The sequence below is a fragment of the Conger conger genome, chromosome 4, assembly GCF_963514075.1.
Source record: "Conger conger chromosome 4, fConCon1.1, whole genome shotgun sequence".
NCBI lineage: Eukaryota > Metazoa > Chordata > Actinopteri > Anguilliformes > Congridae > Conger > Conger conger.
The window spans coordinates 21716406-21738717 of record NC_083763.1 but is presented as its reverse complement, the minus strand read 5'-3'; the positions used below and the strand labels follow the sequence as shown (position 1 = coordinate 21738717).

The 22312-nt window shown below is 41.0% G+C and overlaps 2 protein-coding genes across 5 annotated transcripts; both read right to left on the bottom strand.

Annotated features, from left to right (window-relative positions):
- Positions 1–317: 317 nt before the first annotated feature.
- si:dkeyp-82a1.6 (torsin-1A-interacting protein 2) lies at positions 318–5926 on the bottom strand. 2 transcript variants are annotated; one of them, XM_061237347.1, is made up of 7 exons: positions 5720–5926; positions 4126–4251; positions 3436–3627; positions 2758–2880; positions 2516–2644; positions 2255–2386; positions 318–1874 (listed from the first exon to the last, which is right to left on the bottom strand). In XM_061237347.1, exons 1-7 carry the CDS (start codon positions 5790–5792, stop codon positions 1111–1113), a joined length of 1539 nt encoding a protein of 512 aa, XP_061093331.1. In that variant the 5' UTR covers positions 5793–5926; the 3' UTR covers positions 318–1110. The 2 variants fall into 2 exon arrangements, with proteins under 2 accessions (XP_061093331.1, XP_061093332.1); XM_061237348.1 differs by having other exon boundaries at positions 4126–4248.
- Positions 5927–9573: 3647 nt separating this feature from the next.
- LOC133127095 (torsin-1A-interacting protein 2-like) lies at positions 9574–19315 on the bottom strand. 3 transcript variants are annotated; one of them, XM_061239734.1, is made up of 13 exons: positions 19167–19315; positions 17133–17261; positions 16951–17004; positions 15524–15592; positions 14022–14126; positions 13686–13742; positions 13419–13523; positions 12863–12919; positions 12584–12700; positions 12249–12305; positions 11982–12086; positions 11644–11736; positions 9574–11374 (listed from the first exon to the last, which is right to left on the bottom strand). In XM_061239734.1, the coding sequence occupies exons 2-13, from the start codon at positions 17158–17160 to the stop codon at positions 10611–10613; spliced, it is 1611 nt and encodes a 536-aa protein (XP_061095718.1). In that variant the 5' UTR covers positions 17161–17261; positions 19167–19315; the 3' UTR covers positions 9574–10610. The 3 variants fall into 3 exon arrangements, with proteins under 3 accessions (XP_061095718.1, XP_061095720.1, XP_061095719.1); XM_061239736.1 differs by lacking the exon at positions 12249–12305; XM_061239735.1 differs by lacking the exon at positions 16951–17004.
- Between the last annotated feature and the right edge of the window lie 2997 nt (positions 19316–22312).

The window sequence follows — 22312 nt, the reverse complement described above, 5'->3', positions numbered from 1 at the left end:
TCAGTGTAAAGGGAGGCATCAAAGGGAGGTTGGTCCAATCAGAAAAATGTGTCAGCTTCACAGTTTGCCCTGCTTTTGGTGAAATATACACACTTACTATATATATACACACATGGCCAGTACTGAGAGTACACTGGCCATGAAAATGCCTGGATGTACCTGGATGTAAAAATGTAAATCGGTAAATGTTTCACATTGTGACAGTTGTTAGCACTGCAATTAAATGTTTCCCATCCCAGCCTGCCCCCTTATTAAATAAAGTACATACAGTATAACTAATCAAACTGTAAAGGCAACACTCAAATTCTGAGACCATGCAAATCTCAAAAACTGTTTATTAACTTCATTACTATAAACTGCAGAACTGGGAAATATGTTCATTCATACAACAAACACATCTTATCAACAGCTTACATAGCAAATACTGTACAATAAAAATACAAAAACACAGCATTCAGAAACTGAATTACTACCCTCCATCTGCAGTCAGCTGGTAAATTGAAGCCTAATGCGGTCAATAAAAAACACAAGTATAGAGTAGCAATTAGTGCAAAATATATTATGCATAAGAAAAACAATATGGATATGTACATATTATAAAAATATTCTTAATTATTCTTATTATAAATCTTAGAATAACAGCCAGTCAAAGCAATGACACAATGTGTCTGAGACTGAAAAGCATAATTAAGATATATTTACAAAATTCTTTTTTTTTTTTTCCCAATCATAAAAAAACAATTAACTATTTCCAGTGGTAGTAGCCCCCCCCCCCCAAACAATCTCATGTGTAGGCGTCACACTCACCGACAGGGGAGAATGTGATGCAGTACAAAATAAAAACATGTTATCAAATATACATCTTGATAAAACTTCAGAGGCTAAATCTGTTCGCATGATGGGAATAACAGAGACTCCTTCAGGAGATCAGGACCAGTGCACTTTCCAGAACACAGTCACGTTTCACAGCATGACTGTGCTTTTGCAGGTATATTTTGCTAAATTAACCAGCGGAACTGGAATGAAACAAGGTAAAAACAGCAGTAGAAAAGAAAGCATAAAAGGCGAGGTACAGTAGACTTTGGCCGTCACGGCTGGGGACTCTTAGACCTAGCAGCCCTGTTGCTGGATGACCTCCTCCGCAGCCACCGGCAGGATCAGATGAGAGACCCGACTCCACAGCCCGCTCAGTTTATCCAAGTCAATCTGGTCGTACGAGGCCACCTGGGAGGTGGAGAGGAACTTGTCCTGGATGTGCTCCTGAACCATCTCCTCCACTTCGTTCAGAGTAAGCTGGGGACCAAGCTCCTCTGTGGGCAGCAGTACGGTGAACACCAGCAGCACATTCTTGTAGGCTGCGTTCTCGTGGTCGCAGTATTTGTAGAAAATTAGCGTGGAACCCGGGGGCAGCTCCTCGAACCGATGGACAACTGCCGCCCTCCGGTCGCCTTCGAAGGCCTCGGTCAGCTGCTCGTCGATGTCCATCTTGACCTGGTCGCTTTCCAGCGAGGCCCTGCTGGCCCCGTCTATGTGGAGCACGGAGGCTCCCAGGGCCGAGGAGAAGGCTGCGGCCATGCGGCTGGCCAGGCAGTGCAGCGTCCTCTCAGCCCTGCGCCCCGAGGTCAGGATCATGCTGACCGGCTCCGTGGGGCTCGCCGTCTGCAGGTGCTCCTCCAGGTGGATTCTACTGCGCTTCCAGAGCTCCGGCCTCTGGCCGGGGAAAGCGGACGCCAAGTCCAGTAACTGGGCTCGGAAGCCTTTGTCTTCCACACTCTCACGCACCGGCGCTTCTTTCCTCATGGAAAGGTGGTAGTACAACAGAACTGCACCAACCGAAATCAGCACCAAGAACAAAAGAAGCTTCCAGAACCAGCCTGTCCAGAGGAGGAAAAACAGATCTCTCAGTAAATACTATGGTAAGATTACAGAACATGCTAAATATGTTGACGCAAATGAGAGACAAGATTAAGAGCTCTCCATGTACAGAAATACCAAAAAAAAATAAGAGAATTGAGTAGGATGTCGTCTTAACATTGCTTTTTGCCGTCGATTCTTAAAAACATAAGAGATTAACATTATCTCAAGCAAAAGCTTAATGCCATACTTATTTTTACACATTTTCAAACGTGTATATAAAAAGTGTATCCAGTAAAAAGGTGTTGACTTTGTAATAATTGATACCATACAAAAGTAAATGGAAGTCGTGATTGTAGTACACTCCTAACAGTTTCAGTTATCCGGCAGCCATTCGTACCTCGTTTCACTCCTTTGGCAGTTGGTTCCTGAAGAGAAATACTATTTGCCGGATTCACTTTCTGCAAGACATGTCTGCTTGCCCTTGCTTGTGCCAGAGGGTAACGATTCTGACTTGCAGTGTTGGTCAAAACTGAAAACATGTTTTTAAACACAAACATCACATTCAAATAATATAATGAATGTTCAAATGATGTTATGACAAATTGGTAACATATTAAAAACAGCTGATGACCGATGTTGTCTATGCCTCCAATAATACCTCTCTCTTCGTAGTAATGTGTGGCCCTGGGCCTTGGAGACAATGCTCCAGTCTGATTCTCCCATCTACGGAGACCCGTAGCAGGCAAGGATACTGTGGCTCCTTGAGAATGGACAAATTTTTTAGTATCTGAAAAAGAACAAAGGCCATATCTAGTTGATAAACTGCAGAATCTGGAATAACAGATTATGAATAAAAATAACAAAAAAGTGTCTGTTTCGTTAGGTACATTGTAAGAATACCCTTTGCTTGATTTTCCAAGTGAATGGATCTACGGCTCCTCAGCTGACCAAGTATGTCAGGGTCTTTGTAAACACTGTTTCCTAACACATTTCGATCCACTGCCAGAGGTTCACCTGAGGAAACTATAATGAAGAGAAAAGGTATCAAACTCATGCAACACCCTATGCCCTTTGAAACAAGCTAAATGTGATTTAATGACTTAATTCATCATGCATAATGTAGTAGCAGAATTAAGTCACAGCTAGCAGCCTTACCAATGATAACCCGGCCCCTGCCAAATGCCTAAAGCTAAGCATGTACAGGTACAGATTTAATTAATACTGGGATGGGAGACCGCACTGGAAAACTAAATTGGTGGTGGACCTTTAGGGGGCAGTCTTATAAAATAACTGTGCCCCAATCAGTTGTCAGGGTACTTACTGTAAAAAGTACAGGTACCTCTGGTTGTTATTACTCAGTCAGAATTGTAGACGTCCAAACAAATAAATGTACAAAGCAAAAAGAAAACTAGACAAAGGAGTATCCCTGGTTTGTGTCCTGAAAATCATACCTGCTGTATAAGCAAATATTACATTGATTATACCGAGTCCACATTTCAGACAGTAAGGGCTATGGACAACATTAGAAATAAAAACTACCCAATTTGCACAGAGGGGGGCAGATGGCTGAGCTCTTACTTTCTACTTGTCTATCTTGGACAGGGCAGCCTGAATCCTCCTCATCCTCCTCATCCTCCCCCTCAGTCATGTCTTGGTCCTGATCACCATCTTCATCATCTTCTCCATCCTCTTTGACCTCCATGTCCTCGTCACTATCATTGGTTTCCTCTCCTTCCCCAGACACTTTCCTAAACTTTAGAGGCCTTTCATCTAATACCACAAACCACATATTGCATTATCAAAACTCAATTATTCAAGCAGTGGAAATGATATACAGGTACTATAGGTATTTTGCTAATAAAAGCACTGGTATAGTAGTTAGTACTTGAGTATACTAGAAACACTCTGTACCACTTAACATAACCACATGTGATCAAATTTCCCATGGAAACAATTTTTCTGGAATTTATGGGAGATTAATTAAAACATGGACATCCGCCTTCTTGGTAAACTATAAATTGACTTTCCAGCCCCAGTCAGCCTGCCTAGACAAATGTCACCCTAGGTAAGCACCTATGTTTAGATCCGGTGCGGATATAACTAAATAGATTACTTACCTTGGCATAACTTGGTTGATTTAAAACAAAATCACAATATCCTATTAAGCTAAGTCCATGTTTTCAGCACATTACCATCATGTTAATTTGTATCTTAAAGAATTCATTTTTCAGGTGCTTTGATAGCTCCCTGAGGAATTAGCTACTGTACCTTCATCAGTTTCTCTGTCGTCCGTCTGATCTTTAGAACCGTTAGTTGCTGTGGTTGGAGTATCATTTTCTCTACGTCTCTTCCGCTTTGTGGGACTTTCTTTTTGCCCAATAACACGAGCAGCTGCTAGAGAAAACATGACCAATCTGGTAACCAATTTGACAACTACGTACACTCAATGAGCACTAAGGAAAAAACTGAACGCACCTGACTAATCAGAAAAACACGTGAAACATTGCATGAAATCAAGAATTCCTTAATTCCCTAACTTGATGAGGTCACTGTGGCTACTCAACACAAATAAACATAACACATTGACAGTAAAGCAAATTTACGTTAGCCAATGACATTTATTCGGCATTTTATTTTGTGAGTGGGTGCATACTCATTTCTATATAAAATGCCAAAACGCATATTATCCTAAACAAGTCTGGAGAGAGAACTCGAGATGACCGTCTTGCCACCCCATATAGCAATTATCATTCTATTTACTGGTTCCCAAAAAATCACTCCAGTCAAATTGTGCAGTAACTAGGTCCCTACTAATTAACTCGTAGGATCAGTAGGTCGCAAGATTATTTAATTGGTACAGTATTGGTATACTGTAAAGTATGACATCACATGCTATACGATACCAACGCGAGATTTTGAGAGGTAATTTGCAATATGCAACAGAAAAGGAGAAATGTTTATATTAACCACGATGTCCATTCTTTAAACACCAGGCGCACTGATATAAGGTAGAACCACGGTATATACCAATAAGACACACTCATTCAATCGTGTGATTGGGACCAGCGGAGCCTAACGTTAGTTTGTTAGTAGCTAGGTAACTGACCTGCAGCACGATTTGACTGGGTGACATTATATTCGACTGTGACCCAGTAATGGAATGCCAAGCCATCGGCCTACTAGATAGATAGATAAATACTTTATTCACCCCGAGGGAAATTATATTAGTTGGTTAACATTAGCTACATACTGCACCATGTGTTTGTTTTGTTAAGATTATGCATTACGATATTTGATGTATCGGGTGGCCATGCACACAGGTCTGGGTGGGACACGTGTTGGTAACCACACATTAACGTAACCCATAACGTTATATTATCATTGGGGGGGTGTTTACGCCTCCTGACAACGCACAGTTAGCTAGATGAAATGCTTGGCTAACCGACGTTCACTGCCAAATACCGGAAAAGAGTGTAATCCCAGACAGTAACCACTATTAAAAAACTCATTGTACTGGAACCAAATCGGACGAGATAAATGTAGGTCGCTATCGGGTTAATGCTACCTAGCCAATGTTACCAAAGTTAGCTGGCTACCTCGGACGTTAGCAGAGTAATGAAAGTGAAACTAATCTGCAAACAAAAACGTAGCGTAAGAAAGGAAATCTAAATACGCATTGATATTAGTTATGCTAGTTTTTTTTTTTCTGTCAACACGTCAATGTCAACAATGTTGTTTAAGGTTACTAGCTAGCTAGATTTCTTAAACCAAGAAGTGCTCCTGTTTTTTGACAGGCAAGTTAGCTACTCAAAGAAAGTAAGTGTCATATCAAAGCATACACTAACCAGTTCATGATACAAACCTTCCTTTGCCGCTTGTCTTGTTACCCTCCTATTTGTCCCATATGCTTTACTTGAATACGCAGTGGAATCCATTCAAATATCTAGTTATATCGCTAGATAAAGATAACTTTTTACTCAGTACAACTTTCAGTCTTGACTCAAACAAGTAACAAATGTGTTTCCCAGGGACAATTTCCGAAACAACACCACCGGAAACACGCGCTCATTCTTCTTCTTCTTTTAGTTTGATAGTAAAGCGCGGTCAACCCATTGCTGCCTTCAACCGGTTTGGAGGAGCGGCCACAACAAATTCCCCCTGCAAAAACATCCCCGCCGCCCTGCTGTGGATAGCTCTTAATCACGTGACACTGTCCTTTACGATGACGTGTTGGAGGACAAGCGGCCATAGCAACCCATACATTTTTGCAGTAAAACACAGGGATTAAACTAGGCCTAGATGACAGGGCTTTTCACCACCACAATGGATTTGAAATAAAACGAACAAGATATGCTTTAACTGCAGACTTTCAGCTTTAATTTGAGGGTATTTACATCCAAATCAGGTGAACGGTGTAGGAATTACAACAGTTTCTATATGTGCCTCCCACCTTTTAAGGGACCAAAAGTAATGGGACAATTGGCTGCTCAGCTGTTCCATGGCCAGGTGTGTGTTATTCCCTCATTATCTCATTTACAAGGAGCAGATAAAAGGTCTAGAGTTCATTTCAAGCGTGCTATTTGCATTTGGAATCTGTTGCTGTCAACTCTCAATATGAGATCCAAAGAGCTGTCACTATCAGTGAAGCAAGCCGTCATTAGGCTGAAAAATCTAAACAAACCCATCAGAGAGATAGCAAAAACATTAGTTGTGGCCAAATCAACTGTTTGGAACATTCTTAAAAAGAAAGAACGCACCGGTGAGCTCAGCAACACCAAAAGACCCGGAAGACCACGGAAAACAACTGTGGTGGATGACAGAAGAATTCTTTCCCTGGTGAAGAAAAACCCAGTTTGGCCAGATCAAGAACACTCAAAAAAAAAAAAAAGATCTTCGGATAAGTTCTATTCATTCGTGAAATCGTTTCTCACTCTTGCATAACATAGGTTTCACTTTCAAAAAAGCAATTTGATGCAATCGGTCTTGCAGTAAAAACCATTTCTACTTCTGATACTGGATCTTTTAGATTGTAGCTCAGTATGACCCTAAACCTGAAGCATAGCAATAAAACTATCTTTATGGAGACTGAATTCAAGATTTCAGGATTTTGGTCCAATGAAGGAACAACTGATGATAAAACTACAATATTACTTCACAGAGAATCACAATTGTGGGGTGACCCCACCAATGGGGAAGTAAGAAAGCAGCAAGCTGAGAACACCATATATAAGATAAGAAATCTACAGGTTTTAAAGTAGAGAATATCTAGACATGTTGAACTATATTACAGCAAACTACAGAGCCACCCAAAAGCATGCTGGAGGCAAGAAATGTGTTACTTTCGCAATAATAGTTAAAGCATTTGGATGTGAGAAAGAATGAAATTTTTTTAGGTTACAGGTGTTAACTATTGCTCAGGTGTTTCATTTTGCATCGACTGCTCACGTCCAAAAAGGCAGTGAATGTCTGGTTTGGTTTTAGCTTTTTGTTTACATCTGAGGTGACCGAAGACCAGGTAAGTAACTGGCTAAAATCAAGTAATCAGTACTTGATTAAAATTTCATTTAGAAGTATAACATAGAAACTGGGTGTATCAAGAACAGCAGATTGGAAAGTCCTGAAAAAGAAAGAAACCACTAATAGACTCAGAAATACACATTATACAGATAGACCAAGGAAGACATCTGCAGGTGATGACAGAAAAATCTTAAGAGCTGTGAAGAAAACCCCAGGTCAGTGACATCACCAGCAGTCTCCAGAGGGCAGGAAATATCAAAAGCCACCATAATATAATCTATGGCATGCACAAGGCTAATCATGGTGGTGAGGTAGGGAGGGAAAGGTGCAGCCTGAGTCTTCAGTCGGCGTTTGAAAGTGGTCAGAGACTCTTCTGTTCTGACATCCATAAGAAGGTCTTTCCACCACCTTGAGTTCAGAACAGACAGCAGTCGTGACCGAGAAGTGCAGGTGCGGCGAGGGGGAGGTGCCAGGCGTCCCGAAGTAGCAGAATGGAGGGGTCTTGCTGGTGTATACGTCTTGATAAGTGATTGAATATATTTAGGGGCTGATCTCTTAATTGCCAGGTATGCAAGCAGCAAAGTTTTAAAGTTGATGTGAGCCATAACAGGCAGCCAGTGGAGGTCGCTGAGCAGGGGGGTGACATGTGAATGTCTGGGGACATTGAATACCAGACGGGCTGCGGCGTTCTGGATCAGTTGGAGGGGTCTGATGGCGGATGCTGGAAGGCCAGCCAGCAGAGAATTGCAGTAGTCCAGGCGGGACAGGACCATTGGTTGTGAGGAACTGAGTGGAGTAGATGGTGAGGAAGGAACGGATTTTGAAGATGTTGTACAGGAAGAACCTGCATGCCCGGGTCACCGTAGCAATGTTCTCGGAGAAGGCAGCCTGTTGTCCATCACCACTCCGAGGTTTCCTGCACTGGGGGATGAGGTCACTGTGGTATCCCCTAGTGAAATTGAAAAATCAGAGAAGGGAGAGGTTAGAGCAGGGATGAAGATTACGGGCTGAAACCTGTGTATCAGATGGTGGGAACGAGATGAAGAGTTGGGTATCGTCCCCTTAGCAGTGGTAGGATAGCCCATGTGCAGTGATCACAGGGCCAAGGGAACGAGTGTAAAGAGAAAAAAGAAGCGGGCCTAGGACTGAGCCCTGGGGAACTCCTGTGGCAAGGGGCCGAGGTGTCGATACTGTACCAGCCCAGGCAACCTGGAAGGAGCGACCAGAGAGGTAGGACTCAATCCAGTCCAGGGCTGTGCCACAGATGCACGTTGCTGACAGGGCGGACAGGAGGATGGAGTGATCCACAGTGTCAAAGGCAGCAGAGAGATCAAGAAGAATGAGGACAGAGGAGAGGGAGGCTGCTCGTGCGGCATGGAGCGATTCACTGACGGAGAGAAGCGCGGTCTCTGTCAAGTGGCCTGATCTGAAGCCAGACTGATTGGGGTCTAGCAGGTTGTTGTTGGAAAAGAAAGAAGAAAGTTGACTAGCAGCAGCTCGTTCTATGGTTTTAGAAAGAAAAGGAAGAAGAGATACCGGGCGGTAGTTCTGGATGATGGAGGGATCCAGAGTAGGCTTTTTTAGTAGAGGTGTGATGTGGGCCCTCTTGGAGGATGCTGGAAAACAGCCAGAAGACAGGGAGGAGTTGACAAGGGAGGTGACAAATTGGAGAATGTCAGGTGTGATAGTCTGGAGAAGAGAAGAGGGGATAGGGTCAAGGGCACAGGTTGTAGGGCGGTGGGAGAGCAGGAGTTGAGAAACATCAGAGTCTGTAAGAGAAAGTAGAAAAGGAAGGGATGGGCCTAGAGGGGGGGGAGGGCACAGAGAGGGGGGTGGAGGTTGTAAAGGAACTGCGGATGTCTGTGACCTTCTCATCGAAAAAATCAGCAAAGTCATCAGCAGCGAAGGAGGACTGAGGTGGAGGAGGCGGTGCGTTGAGGAGAGAGGAGAAAATAGAGAACAGTTTCCGGGGGTTAGAAGCGGAGTTCTGAATTTGTGTTTAAAACACAGAAGACAAATATGTGGCAATGGCATCAAATTCTGGATTCAGTCTATGTTGTGCAATCCAGAATGTCACTTTAGCCCCCTGAATATCTTAGGCCTGCTGGCAAGCCCATGGCTTTTTAAAAAGTATTTAGTTAAATCAGTCTTCCCCTTCACCTAGAGTAAGAACATCGGGATAGCAAAACACAACACCTCTTTACAGCAAAACAGATCTGCACCAAATATATTTACAATTAGCATGTCTGTGAAGATCAATTTACAGTATGTCGCATCTGACCACAGAACATTGCATCACGTATCAATCAAACAGTCTGCCATTGTATTCATTAAAATAGTTTCAGAAAATTAAAATTATTTGAACGAAATGTCGCAACATAACAGCCTAGCCCTAGTAGAATCCATTCCTTATCTTAGCATCAGGTTGCAGACAAAACAAATGTGCAATGCAAATGTATGCAATCCAGTACAGAGGCAGTAAATTATTTGTATTCGCAAATTGCAAATATGTAGTGCCATGTTTCATATTTCATATTAGCATTTCATAGGCGATAGTTTGTTCTTTGCATGGGAAACAAGCTGCTGTCAAACGGATGCGAATACAGGTTTATCTACTCGTGAATGCAATACTAGCATCCAAAACGACTGGACTGCACAGATTTGCAAGTGGAAGGCACAAATCTTTATTCATAGAAGGAAATTAACAAATGCACATCCAACAATATGTACAGGAGCAGGGTAACTAATTCAATCTGATGAATGGCTATAACGTAGACGCCCACCTTTCTGATTCACTGTCGGTTAACGACTGGAAACGTCGGGTTACCTCAGCGTTGCTAGTAACCAGATGCAGGACTGGAGGTCAAAATGATCACTAGTATTAAATAACTGGGAGTAGTGTGGGTCTATTCTTTTTTTGTACCCCAACATAAACTGTTAGACAACATTGTCTGAGTACAAAAGTTTAGAAGCAGATAACTGTAGTTTAAATTACAAAAGTTACACGTAATAATTCTCTCAACATGCCTCTTGGTGACTGCTTAATTTCTTAAATACATTTTATTTTCAATTTCTCTTTTATCCAGTAAAATTGGAAAACATTTCAAGAATTTGAACACCAAGGGGATATATCTTGCTCAAACCATAATTTCTTAGACCTGCACAAAAAGCACCAGGCCAAAACACAGAGTCAGTGTATAGACGTTCCAGTGCATATGTTTCTATGCCTGAAGTGCTTAAATGTTGCAGCCGTGCTTTTCAATGGACTCCTCCGCAGCCACAGGCAGGATGAGATGTGAGATTCGACTCCACAGTCCACTTAATTTATCCACGTCCATCTTGTCAAAACCGGCTGGATGAGTGGAGAAAAGGAACTTGTCCTGAAGGTGTTCCTGCACAATCTCCTCTACGGTATTCAGGCTCAGATGTGATTTGAGCTCATCCTCCTGCAGCAGAACAGTGAAGGTCAGAAAAGTTCCTTTGTAGGCTGCGTTCTCGTGGTCGCAGTATCTGTAGAAAATGAGCGTGGAACCCGGGGGCAGCTCCTCGAACCGATGGACGACCGCTGCCCTCCGGTCGCCTTCGAAGGCCTCGGTCAGCTGCTCGTCGATGTCCATCTTGACCTGGTCACTTTCCAGCGAGGCTCTGCTGGCCCCGTCTATGTGGAGCACGGAGGCTCCCAGGGCCGAGGAGAAGGCTGCGGCCATGCGGCTGGCCAGGCAGTGCAGCGTCCTCTCAGCCCTGCGCCCCGAGGTCAGGATCATGCTGACCGGCTCCGTGGGGCTCGCCATCTGCAGGTGCTCCTCCAGGTGGATTCTACTGCGCTTCCAGAGCTCCGGCCTCTGGCCGGGGAAAGCGGGTTTCATCTTATCAAATTCTCTGCGAAAGATGTCAACACTGTCCTCCCTTGGGTCGGGTCGGGCATTGGAGCCATTGAAGTAGACACATAAACCGATAATGACAGAAATCCCTAAAACTACCATTATCATAGGCAAATGACCTGTGGATGAGGGGGGAGAAAAAGTAAAATAAGGGTAAGGGTAAAAGGAATGCATATCATTTTTAACGGTGTCAACAGTAGAATTAAGGGACCTGCAAAGGCCACTACTGCTATTAATGCAGTGTCACCTGATTCTCCTAATCAAGATGAATTGGTTCGATTATTTGAACAAATGGAAGACTGTTCCTCAGTTGTTGACTTGGTTGTATGATTGAAATGATTTAAGAAAATATTTACAGCTCAGACACCGTAGAATATAAGAGTCTTACTGGACAAATCTTGCTTTTCTTGGACAGTGGGAGGGTGAGCTGTTTTGCGTCCTTGGCTTGGTTTGGCTTCTAAATCAGATGAAACCCGGCTCTCTAGTAAAGCAACAAATAAGAAATTCAGTGAGTCCCGGGCATGGGAATGGGAAATAATTACTACTGCTATTAATGCAGTGTCACCAGATGCTTGTGCCGTCACTGAAATAAATAAAAATAAGAATTGCTTAGATTCTTTGAAACCAATGGAAGACTGTTCCCTCAGTTCTTGATTTATATTGTATGATACAAATTATTTGAGAAAATCTTTACAGCTCAGACATTGTAGAAAATAAAAGACTTACGAGACAAATCTGCAGTTCGGGAATAATCTTGCTTTTCTTGGTCAGTGGGAGGAGGAGCCGATTTGTCTCCTTCATCTTCTTGTCTATCAGATGAAACCAGGCTATCTAGTAAAGCAACAAATAAGACATTCAGTGAGTATCACACAATGAACATCGCATTGGTCCCCAAAGAAAAGGGCCTACATGTGCTCTACAAAGCCCAGAATATTAAAGGGTAGACTATAATGGCATTGCACAGATTAACATTGAACACTTCAGTGGTTTTACCAGTCTGATCATTATCATCAGAAGAACCCACAGGAGGTTGATCACCTTTAGGAGCATCTGTTAAGGGTAAAAGGAAAGCCAATCATTTTTAGCAGTGTCAACAGGGGAATTAAGGGACCTACAAAAGTGGAATTAAGTGGATCTCATCTTGTCAAATTCTCTGCAAAAGAAGTCAACACTGTCCTCATTGGGTCAGGTCGAGCATTGGAGCCATTGAAGTAGACACATAAAACGATAATGACAGAGATCCCTAAAACTGACGTTGTCATAGGCAAATTTCCTGTGGATGAGGGGGGAGAAAAAAGTTCAGACACTGTAGAATATCAAATACTTACTAGACAAATATGCAAGTCCGGAGTTCTCTTGCTTTTCTTGGACAGTGGGAGGGGGAGCTGTTTTGTGTCCTTCATCTTGGCTTAGCTTGGCTTGGCTATCAAATGAAACCAGGCTATCTAGTAAAGCAACAAATAAGAAATTCAGTGAGTATCACACAATGAACATCGCATTGGTCCCCAAAGAAAAGGGCCTACATGTGCTCTACAAAGCCCAGAATATTGAAGGGTAGACTATAATGGCATTGCACACATTAACATTGAACACTTCAGTGGTCTTACCAGTCTGATCAGTATCATCAGAAGAACCCACAGGCGGCTGATCAGCTTTAGGTGCCTCTGTTAAGGGTAAAACAAAAGCCTATCATTTTTAGCAGTATCAACAGTGAAATGAAGTGGATCTCATCTTGTCAAATTCTCTGCGAAAGATGTCAACACTGTCCTCCTTTAGGTCAGGTAAGGCATTGGAGCCATTGAAGTAGACACATAAACCGTTAATGACAGAAATCCCTAAAACTGCCATTATCATAGGCAAATTTCTTGTTGATGAGGGGGAGAAAAAAATAAAGGGTAAGGGTAAAAGGAAAGCCTATCATTTTTAGCAGGGTCAGCAGTGGAATTAAGGGACCTGCAAAAGCCAAGGAATGGGAAATAATTACTACTGCTATTAATGCAGTGTCACCAGATGCTTGTGCTGTCACTGAAATAAATAAAAATAAGAATTGCTTAGATTCTTTGAAACCAATGGAAGACTGTTCCTCAGTTCTTGACTTGATTGTATGATATAAATTATTTGAGAAAATCTTTACAGCTCAGACATAGAAAATAAAAGACTTACTAGACAAATCTGGAGTTCTGGAATAATCTTGCTTTTCTTGGTCAGTGGGAGGAGGAGCCGATTTGTCTCCTTCATCTTCTTGTCTATCAGATGAAACCAGGCTACCTAGTAAGGCAACAAATAAGACATTCAGTGAGTATCGCACAATGAAAATTGCATTGGTCCCCAAATAAAAGGGCCTATATGTGCTCTACAAAGCCCTGAATATTAAAGGGTAGACTATAATGGAATTGCACAGATTAACATTGAACACTTCAGTGGTCTTACCAGTCTGATCATTATCATCAGAAGAACCCACAGGAGGTTGATCACCTTTCGGAGCATCTGTTAAGGGTAAAAGGAAAGCCAATCATTTTTAGCAGTGTCAACAGGGGAATTAAGGGACCTACAAAAGTGGAATTAAGTGGATCTCATCTTGTCAAATTCTCTGCAAAAGAAGTCAACACTGTCCTCCTTTGGGTCAGGTCGGGCATTGGAGCCATTGAAGTAGACACATAAACCGATAATGACAGAGATCCCTAAAACTGCCGTTGTCATAGGTAAATTTCCTGTGGATGATGGGGGAGAAAAAAGTTCAGACACTATAGAATATCAAATACTTACGAGACAAATCTGCAGTTCTGGAATAATCTTGCTTTTCTTGGTCAGTGGGAGGAGGAGCAGATTCGTCTCCTTCATCTTCTTGTCTATCAGATGAAACCAGGCTACCTAGTAAAGCAACAAATAAGACATTCAGTGAGTATCGCACAATGAACATTGCATTGGTCCCTAAAGAAAAGGGCCTATATGTGCGCTACATAGAGTAGCCCTGTATATTAGGGGGCTCATCCTAATGACTTTGTGTTAATGTGCCTAATTTTATGGCCAGTTAGCCACTGCTTACATTTTCATAATTTATTCATAAAGTAGTGCGCTTTATTAGTGCTACAATGGTATCAACCAAAGTAAAAAAAACTGGTTCCACAAGTACTGACACCCCTGGTGTAATACTTTGTGCAAAGATGATGACAGAGTCTTTTCCTGTAATTTGTGATAAGGTTAGAGAACACCCCCCTCTTCAGTTCAGAACATGGGTTTTTCATGGGATTTAAGTCTGTAGACTGAGATGGTGCAGAACATAGGAGTTATTTTCCTTAACCATTTCTGTGTGGATTTTGATGTATGCTTGGAGTTATTGTCCTGCTGGACAATCTACCTATGACCAAGACTCAGCTTCCTAGCAGAGGAAACCAGATTTTCTGCCAAAATATCCTGGTACTTTGTTGAATTAATTGTGCCATAGCTCTTAAACACTGCACCTGGACCACTGGCTGCAGAACATTAATGACCCATCTCCATATTTCAGTTACCTAGTTTTTTATACTCTCATGGAACAGGAAGTTATGGAATGACTCAATAAAAAAAATTGAAACAAGAGATGTTTTTGGAGAAGTTTTACCTTTAAAAGTACTTTCAGAAGGTGCGCGGATCACTGGGCTCAACCAGCAGAAGGAGGAAGAGGATACTTGTGTGTTCAACGGTTATAGTTCCAACGGTCTAACTTCTCTGAAAATATCGCCTCTCATTAAAAAAAAATGAATGCACGTGTATTTCAAATACACGATACCCTGTGTAAATAAGACAGCTTCGGAGTTGCTGTTATGTGTATTTCTTCACTTTGAAAGGAGGTAGACTACGGCTCTGACTCTGTTATGCTCACATGGAAACTGAGCCAGGCAATGCACAAAAATTTCAATGAAATTGACTAAGTCTGGGTTAGTCGGAAAATTAAGCACAGCGAACTTAATATTCTCTGGAGAATCCTCTTCAGATTCTGTTTGTATGATGTCAATAAAAAATAAAAATCATACAAATTCAAGAAAATTGCTGAAAATTACCAAAAGATATGTGAAAAATTCCCTCCCTTTCAACCCTCAAGTCATATGCCACATTGTTGAAAAAACATGAACACGTCAGCCAGGCAGCACAGTTGAGAGGAGCAGTTGAATGTAATAGATATGCTACTTGTGCCATTATTTCACTCTCCCTCTAGTCTGCCAGCATCGGCCGGCTGGACTTTTTCTAGACCAGACAGACAGAACAGAGGAAAATTATAGACATCTTACCTGCCTCCGCTCCATTTCCTGTGTCATGTTGGAGATCACTGCTGGTTGCAGTGGCAGCATGTCCATGTGCTGTTGAGAAACAGAATTAAGGTTGGGTCTGCTAGTCTTCTCCAGCTTCACTCATGAGGGAACAAATTGTGAATTGGATGATAAAGCATTTATTTATTCAAGCAATGTAGTATTTACAAATGTAAGGATTCAAACCAATATGTAGCAATATATTTTCCTTTCCTCTCTAACTTGCTATTCTGCTTACTGAAAATAGATCTCCCACAATACAGTTATTTCTCTCAGGACTGCAACATCGCAAGTTCCATGCATTGCAGTCTGGGAAAATTATGAAGTGGGGTGGGCCACTCTCTGGTTTGAAAAATGACGTAAGTAAAAACACGTAAGTTAAGAGCAACTGCATGCACATGCCAGATACCTCACAATGCAACTAACTCAATACTAATTCATCAGTTTTGCCATGTATATATTGCGGAAACATGAGACCCATGAAACAAATAGGTAATCAATTGTTCTTTCAGGCCTCAAAGAACACAGCTAGTTAAAAGAAGTGTTGCCCATCTCCATCTTTGCAGACTATCACTGAGCAGTGATAGCAGTCACAATCAGTGGCCAGTGAACAGCACCATATACCTCCAAGCTGAGCTCAAGTGGTAGTGATAGAGTCCTCTATTGAAAACTGGTATGTCACCACAAGTCTCCCAATTCCTAAGTAGTCCAGATGGTTATATATTACATTAACTCTCACCAAACCCAACTCAGTCAAGTCTGAAGAATCAACACTGATGCACTTATATTATCTTACTGTATTTATAGAATACTGTGCAAAAGTCTTAGGCACCCTAGATTTTTTCATATATAAATTTGGCCTTAGATGTTTTTTTGTTTAATCTATTTCTTTTCCTGCATTAATATCTCAATAGAAAAAAGCTATTTTGAGATTTCCAAGCATTAATTTTATAAAAAATTAAATGTCACAGAATGGTTTTGTATTTTTGTTAAATAAAGTAACATTAAGTAATAGACCACTTTTCTTTCTTTTCTTTTTTTTTCTTAAATCAAGGCTGTCTGGGATTACCTGAAGAGCCAGAAGCAATGGAGACTGCCAAAGGCTGCCAAAGAACTCTGGCAAGTTCTCAAATATGTTTGAAACAACCCATGACCTGATTTCCTTATAAACTGCAGGACAATGTACCTAAGAGAACTGATGTAGTTTAAAAGGCAAAGGTCACAACAAATATTGATTTGATTTAGTTTTTAATGGTTTACTGCACTTTAGTAATTTTTTGATATTTACATTTTTTTTAATTTAATTATTTTTGAAAGCATCTTCATTTTACTGATTTTTACATGCGCATACGACTTTTGCACAGTACTGTATATAACATTGAAAGTGAAAGAAAAATGTGTGCTCTTACAATCATTGACTTCATCGATTCCATCATCTACCTTGTCTCCAGAGCCATCTGATGCTGAGGAAGGGGGTAAATCCTTGATCAAATGAGTGTCTGACTCTCCACCCTCAGGATTATGACAATAGACAAAATTTTGTATTTGTGTTGAAAGAAGAATTAGGCTGTATGACTGTACAGGTATTTACCATTTGTAGTGATATTAGGGTTTTCCATTTTTGTCAAAAATGGAACAGCTTGGAATTCTGGTCAGAGAATCTTTTCTGTCCGCAGAAACAACCTAGAGGTCCGTTTAGAAAGACTATGAAGCCTGCAACCTGAAAATGAATACAAGATGTAGCAGATTAGCGGTCACGCAATAACTGAGAGCTGTCATAATTGAATGATGACGGTGTAACAGAAGGGGTTTCTGGGTTTCGATTAATCGGAACTAGTTTGCTCTGTTAAATCGATTATTATGAGCCTAAATCAGAGTAGCCTACTCAGTGTGGAACTCTGAGTACCTCCAGTTCATAGTTTTATGTCATTTAGGGTTTGCATGGAGTGAGCACAAGACATCACCGTCTCGTTCACATTTGACGGGTGGATGTTCCATTGGCTCTGCCAGAAGTCATTCAAGTCAATGGAGGACCTCTATTACGGAAAGAAAAAGCGTGAACAATGGATGGTTGGATCCTTTGAAAAAAAATCCAAACTTTGAGTTGATAACGAAGTGCGAAGGATCTGTCAATTCTTTAGTAGCTAAAGGAATTAGTAGCTAAAGCCACCAAAGAAGATGAAAATATACAATGCTTTGCTCTGTGGGCTTGCTTTCCACAAAAGAATCAGCATAAGAAACATGTTTAACAATAGAGTGAATTTGGGTAATCTGGGACTTTGGCGGACACCTAAGCTCCAGTGTGTTTATTTCCTGTTCTAAGAAAATCTAATCCACAGGGCTATAGATTTAGAGTAAAGCACTATAGATTTAGCATGGATGTCATGTGACTGAAATGACATGGCTTCATGGAGGTGATGTCACAGGAAGGGGCAGGGCACTTGTCAAACAGGAAGCTCCCCTGAGAATTGCATGACAAGGTTAGTGACATAGGATTCTGACTATTTTTAATGTTAATGTTAAGGATATAAATCTGTATAAGGAGATAATCTATTCAAGCAAAGAAATATGCATTAAAGTGTTACAAATGTGTTTTATTTTTATTTTTAGTTGTCCCACATTATCAAATTTAAAATTCATAGATCCTCCAGATACCACAGTATGAGAACAATATACGAGAAGTTGTATGTGAAGGAAGCAAATGGAAAATTAGTAATATTAGCTATGTTTTAACATTGTAGGGTCATTCCGTGTCAAATCAGACAGATTCCGGGAAAGTGGTTGCAGCACCGTCTCAGATTTTGTTCAAAGTAATGTAATGTAATGTTTGGGTCCCAAAACTAAGGCCTGTAAAATATTTTTGTTTGCCGATATATATATATTTTTTGGCCATTGATATTTTTTAAATTTTCACACTCAAGAAAGCCTAATCTGGGAAGCAATGTCTGGGCATTAATATCTTGAAAAGTATAATTCCTATCCTCACCAAACTTTGTAGGATGGAAGACTGAGTGATATTGAGGGTACTGAAACCCACATTTTTGCACCAATATATGATGAATTATTAATAATGAATAATGAATGAATAACATTTATTAATTTTGTGCCAATATTTGAGGTCTGCCACCAATGGACATGAAGATATTATGAATGAAACAAGGTGTGGCTTCTCAGATAAGGCGTTTTTGATGGTGAAAACATGAGATTTGAATAGAAATATGTTACAGACCTATCTAGTATTGGCAGACATAACTTCAGACTGCCCGTAGATGACAAACTAACGTTGACGTGACGAGCAAAGATGCAGACGACTGTGCAACTTCGAAGACGGCTAGCCAGTATCTAGCTAGCTAGCTAGCTAGCTTGCTCACACTGACCGAACGCACACAAAGTTAGCTTCCTGACAGTTCATCTAGCTATAGCTAGGAATACTAGGAATAAATGCATCTAACCAGACTAGCTAACGTTAGCTAACGTTATGCAACACAGGCCCAGCACACAACATTAAACGAAGTCAATATTTTGCCCATTCTGAAGTTTGTCAGTGTAAGTAACGTTTGTCAAAGTATTCCTAAATTATTAGCAGGTCTTGTGTAATTTAATTATTCTCGAAAGTTAAACATACCTCCAGTGTCCGAGAGTAATTCGTTTTGAGACTCTTCTACTCGGTTTTATTGTTTCGCTTTCCACCTTGCATTTCCTCGAACGTTAAGTTTCACTTCGTGACATCAGACGGAGGAACAACAGAATCATTATATTGTTTCCCTCCATACCGTAACAAATGTAACATCACCGACCGTGACGTCACTGGTAGTGGGGGGGGGGGGGGGGGGGCGGCTGCCTACCATTTAAAAAATGAATGCGGCGTGTGCGTATGTGTGTGCGTGTAAGTATGTTGTTTCGTAAGTTCCAGACAACTCGGAGGTCGAGTTTTTTCTTTAATTATTCAATCAGAGCTTTAGCACAAATGAAAGGGCAAGGTTAGCTCTTATGTGTTGGAGAGCAATGGATGACGTTGCAAGAGCCAGAGTTGAAGTGTGTGTGAGTGTGAGTGAGAGTGAGAGTGAGAGTGAGAGTGAGAGTGAGAGTGAGAGTAGAGAGGATGAGGAAGAACAAGAAGAGCAAATATTTCAGACGAGATCCTTTGGTTGAAATGTGCCTCTAACATACACCTCAAGCCACCTCAAACCAGTTTTTCATGATTTAAAATGAACTGTATAAACTTGTATAGAAACACTCTTTATATGATATGTGTACTTTATAATCTAATCATAAGTGAATTGCATTCAAAAGCTTAATTTTTAAATGAAAAAATAAATCTTGTAATCTTATTGGGTGCATTGTTTTGTTATTTGTTAACTATCTTGGTACGTACTGGTGTTCGTGCCCACGTCTATCTTAACAGGTAATAATTTTCATTAAAAAAAAAAAAAGATTACCCGACATATTTAAAAATGCATGGTATCTACTTCTACATATTCATATTTCACCACATGCAGGACTATGTAATTCCAATGGAGGGAAGAAACTGGGGCTCGTTTCACGAAAGTTCCGACGTGCGAGCTGAGATCTGCAAGATTCGACAGATTTCTCCTGCTCTTTTTTGATTGCAAGCCTCGAACGCATGTTACAAGCGCGTCCATGTAGGCAATCGGTAAATCGGCTATCGTTCTCATCCGCTTGTTTCCTTTTCTATCGAAGTTTTTCATTTGTGCACAGCATTAGTGCTCCTCAGCAAAGTGGGCTGGCCATGGGTGCCAGACGCCGATAAAGGGTATCCAAAGGGTGGAAAATTAATCTTGCATTATATAAAAATTTAGCTACGTTGTAAAAAAAAAAAGAAGAAATTTTTAATGGTTTTTTAAATTAAATGTTTTATTTGAACTATTACGTCTACCTGGTACACCTAATAAGCATAGCCTACACTTTATAGTAACGTTAGGTGTTATTTGTAATATCCAAATTAAACACTCACCTAAACGCCATCCATAAGTAACATCACCTGTGACGAAGCGGTGACCAAAATCACAGTTGTTTCAAATGTAACTGCTGTGTGTGCTCCAAGTATTTAACCGCAACATCTAATAGCATAGTCTGTAAGTGACATCACACGACTTTTGTGATAACGAGATTTACAGAGTGGTAGCCTACCCATTTCTACACACAACCATGTGTGCGTTCTCAGTCAGTGCATTGATGGGAATTTGTAAACTATTACAAGTCTATTACTATTACAAACCAAGTCGTGCGGAATGGGCTCCAAGCAATGTGGGGATATACTGGAGACATACCAGGGGTGGCTCTGTTATGCCAGAATATATTTTGACTGCTACTTGGCCAGGGAAAACATCTTTTGTGATGTAAATGAAATTCTCTGGCCTGATAAAGTGCAGAGTTGGAATTGTTTAGTATTTTTACTTTTCTGACTGTTTAAATTAAACAGCTTTATCACCAACCTTTCTTAGAAAAATTATCAATGAGGTAGGGTACCGCTTAGGTAAAAAGTACATGTATTGGTAGACATAACCAGATGAAATTTCTAATGTATAGGGGTAGGCATTTGTTTTAGGCTATAGATTTCACATGAAAAATTGTGACAACCATTTACCTAGTTAAGGGCATGACTGGGACACGCAAGGTCGGTGGTTTGATCCCCGGTGTGGCCACAATAAGATCCGCACAGCCGTTGGGCCCTTGAGCAAGGCCCTTAATCCTGCATCACTCCGGGGGACGATTATCTCCTGCTTAGTCTAATCAATTGTACATCGCTCTGGATAAGAGCATCTGCCAAATGACATTAATGTAATGTAATGCATTTTTGTAGAACTGTAGCTAGTGACCACATGTTGTAGGTTTATGAAAAACCTATATAAATGATAGCACTCCCTTCACAGTTTCCAATGTTGATCATTGTTTGAAAATGAATTAATACCATAGCTAGTATAGTACAGAAGAAAAAAATGAGTTTAAATTGTACTTTTTGACATGAAAAACAAAAGCAAAAGCCTACTAATACCTAAATATTTCAAGTCCGGCACTGAGGACCCAAAAATCAGACCAAGGGATAATCCAAAACGGTGTTTATTCAGTCAGGCCAAGAGATCAACAGACAATGCCTAAATCAGAATGTAAAAGAATAGTCGAAAAAACAATCAAAGGTCAGAATCCAGGGAGTCAGAAAAACGAAGGTACAAAAGGGCTGGGGCAAAAATCTCGAGTCGAGAAGGCGAAGCAAAAAAATAGACAACAGGTGGGGAACATAATAGGGTAAAGATACAATAACAGGGGGAGACGAAAACGCGGACTGGATGCACGTAAACACACATGTAAAACATACGGCTCCGGATTAGGGAGTAGACATTTGCAGAGTGAAGACGTAGTGATACAGGTGCGAACACTTCGCTGAAAGTAAGCAAGTAATCAGGGATAGCATAGGAAAGCGGAGTTATAGAAGTGGAAAGCTAGGAGATTACGTTAGTGAGTTAGTTACGTCATTAATCTTAAATAAGAATAGTGCTTTACAACATTTAACTATCGAGAGAAGCCGGAAGTAAGGAATGCGAGGCTGGAAGAAACGTTGAAAACCCGGAAACTACCGAAACCACCCGAATAGTGAAGCGCGCAGACATGGGAGTGACTCGGGCTCAGAAACATTCAGACGCAGACATAACAGGGGATCACGAATGCAATAACTGAAATGGGCAACACTAATCAGATATGAATACATATTAATAACTGACAAGAAATAAACAATAATAACACTAATAATAA

Coding starts and splice junctions, on each gene's coding strand:
- si:dkeyp-82a1.6 (XM_061237347.1), bottom strand. CDS start 5,792: ATGGATTCCACTGCGTATTCAAGTAAAGCATATGGGACAAATAGGAGG. Junction 2,881..3,435: donor CCAAGATAGACAAGTAGAAA/GTAAGAGCTCAG, acceptor TCTTCATTATAG/TTTCCTCAGGTGAACCTCTG. Junction 2,387..2,515: donor ACATTACTACGAAGAGAGAG/GTATTATTGGAG, acceptor ACATGTTTTCAG/TTTTGACCAACACTGCAAGT.
- LOC133127095 (XM_061239734.1), bottom strand. CDS start 17,160: ATGGAAAACCCTAATATCACTACAAATG. Junction 15,593..16,950: donor AATCGATGAAGTCAATGATT/GTAAGAGCACAC, acceptor GTTTCTCAACAG/CACATGGACATGCTGCCACT. Junction 12,306..12,583: donor CGGACTTGCATATTTGTCTA/GTAAGTATTTGA, acceptor TACCCTTAACAG/ATGCTCCTAAAGGTGATCAA.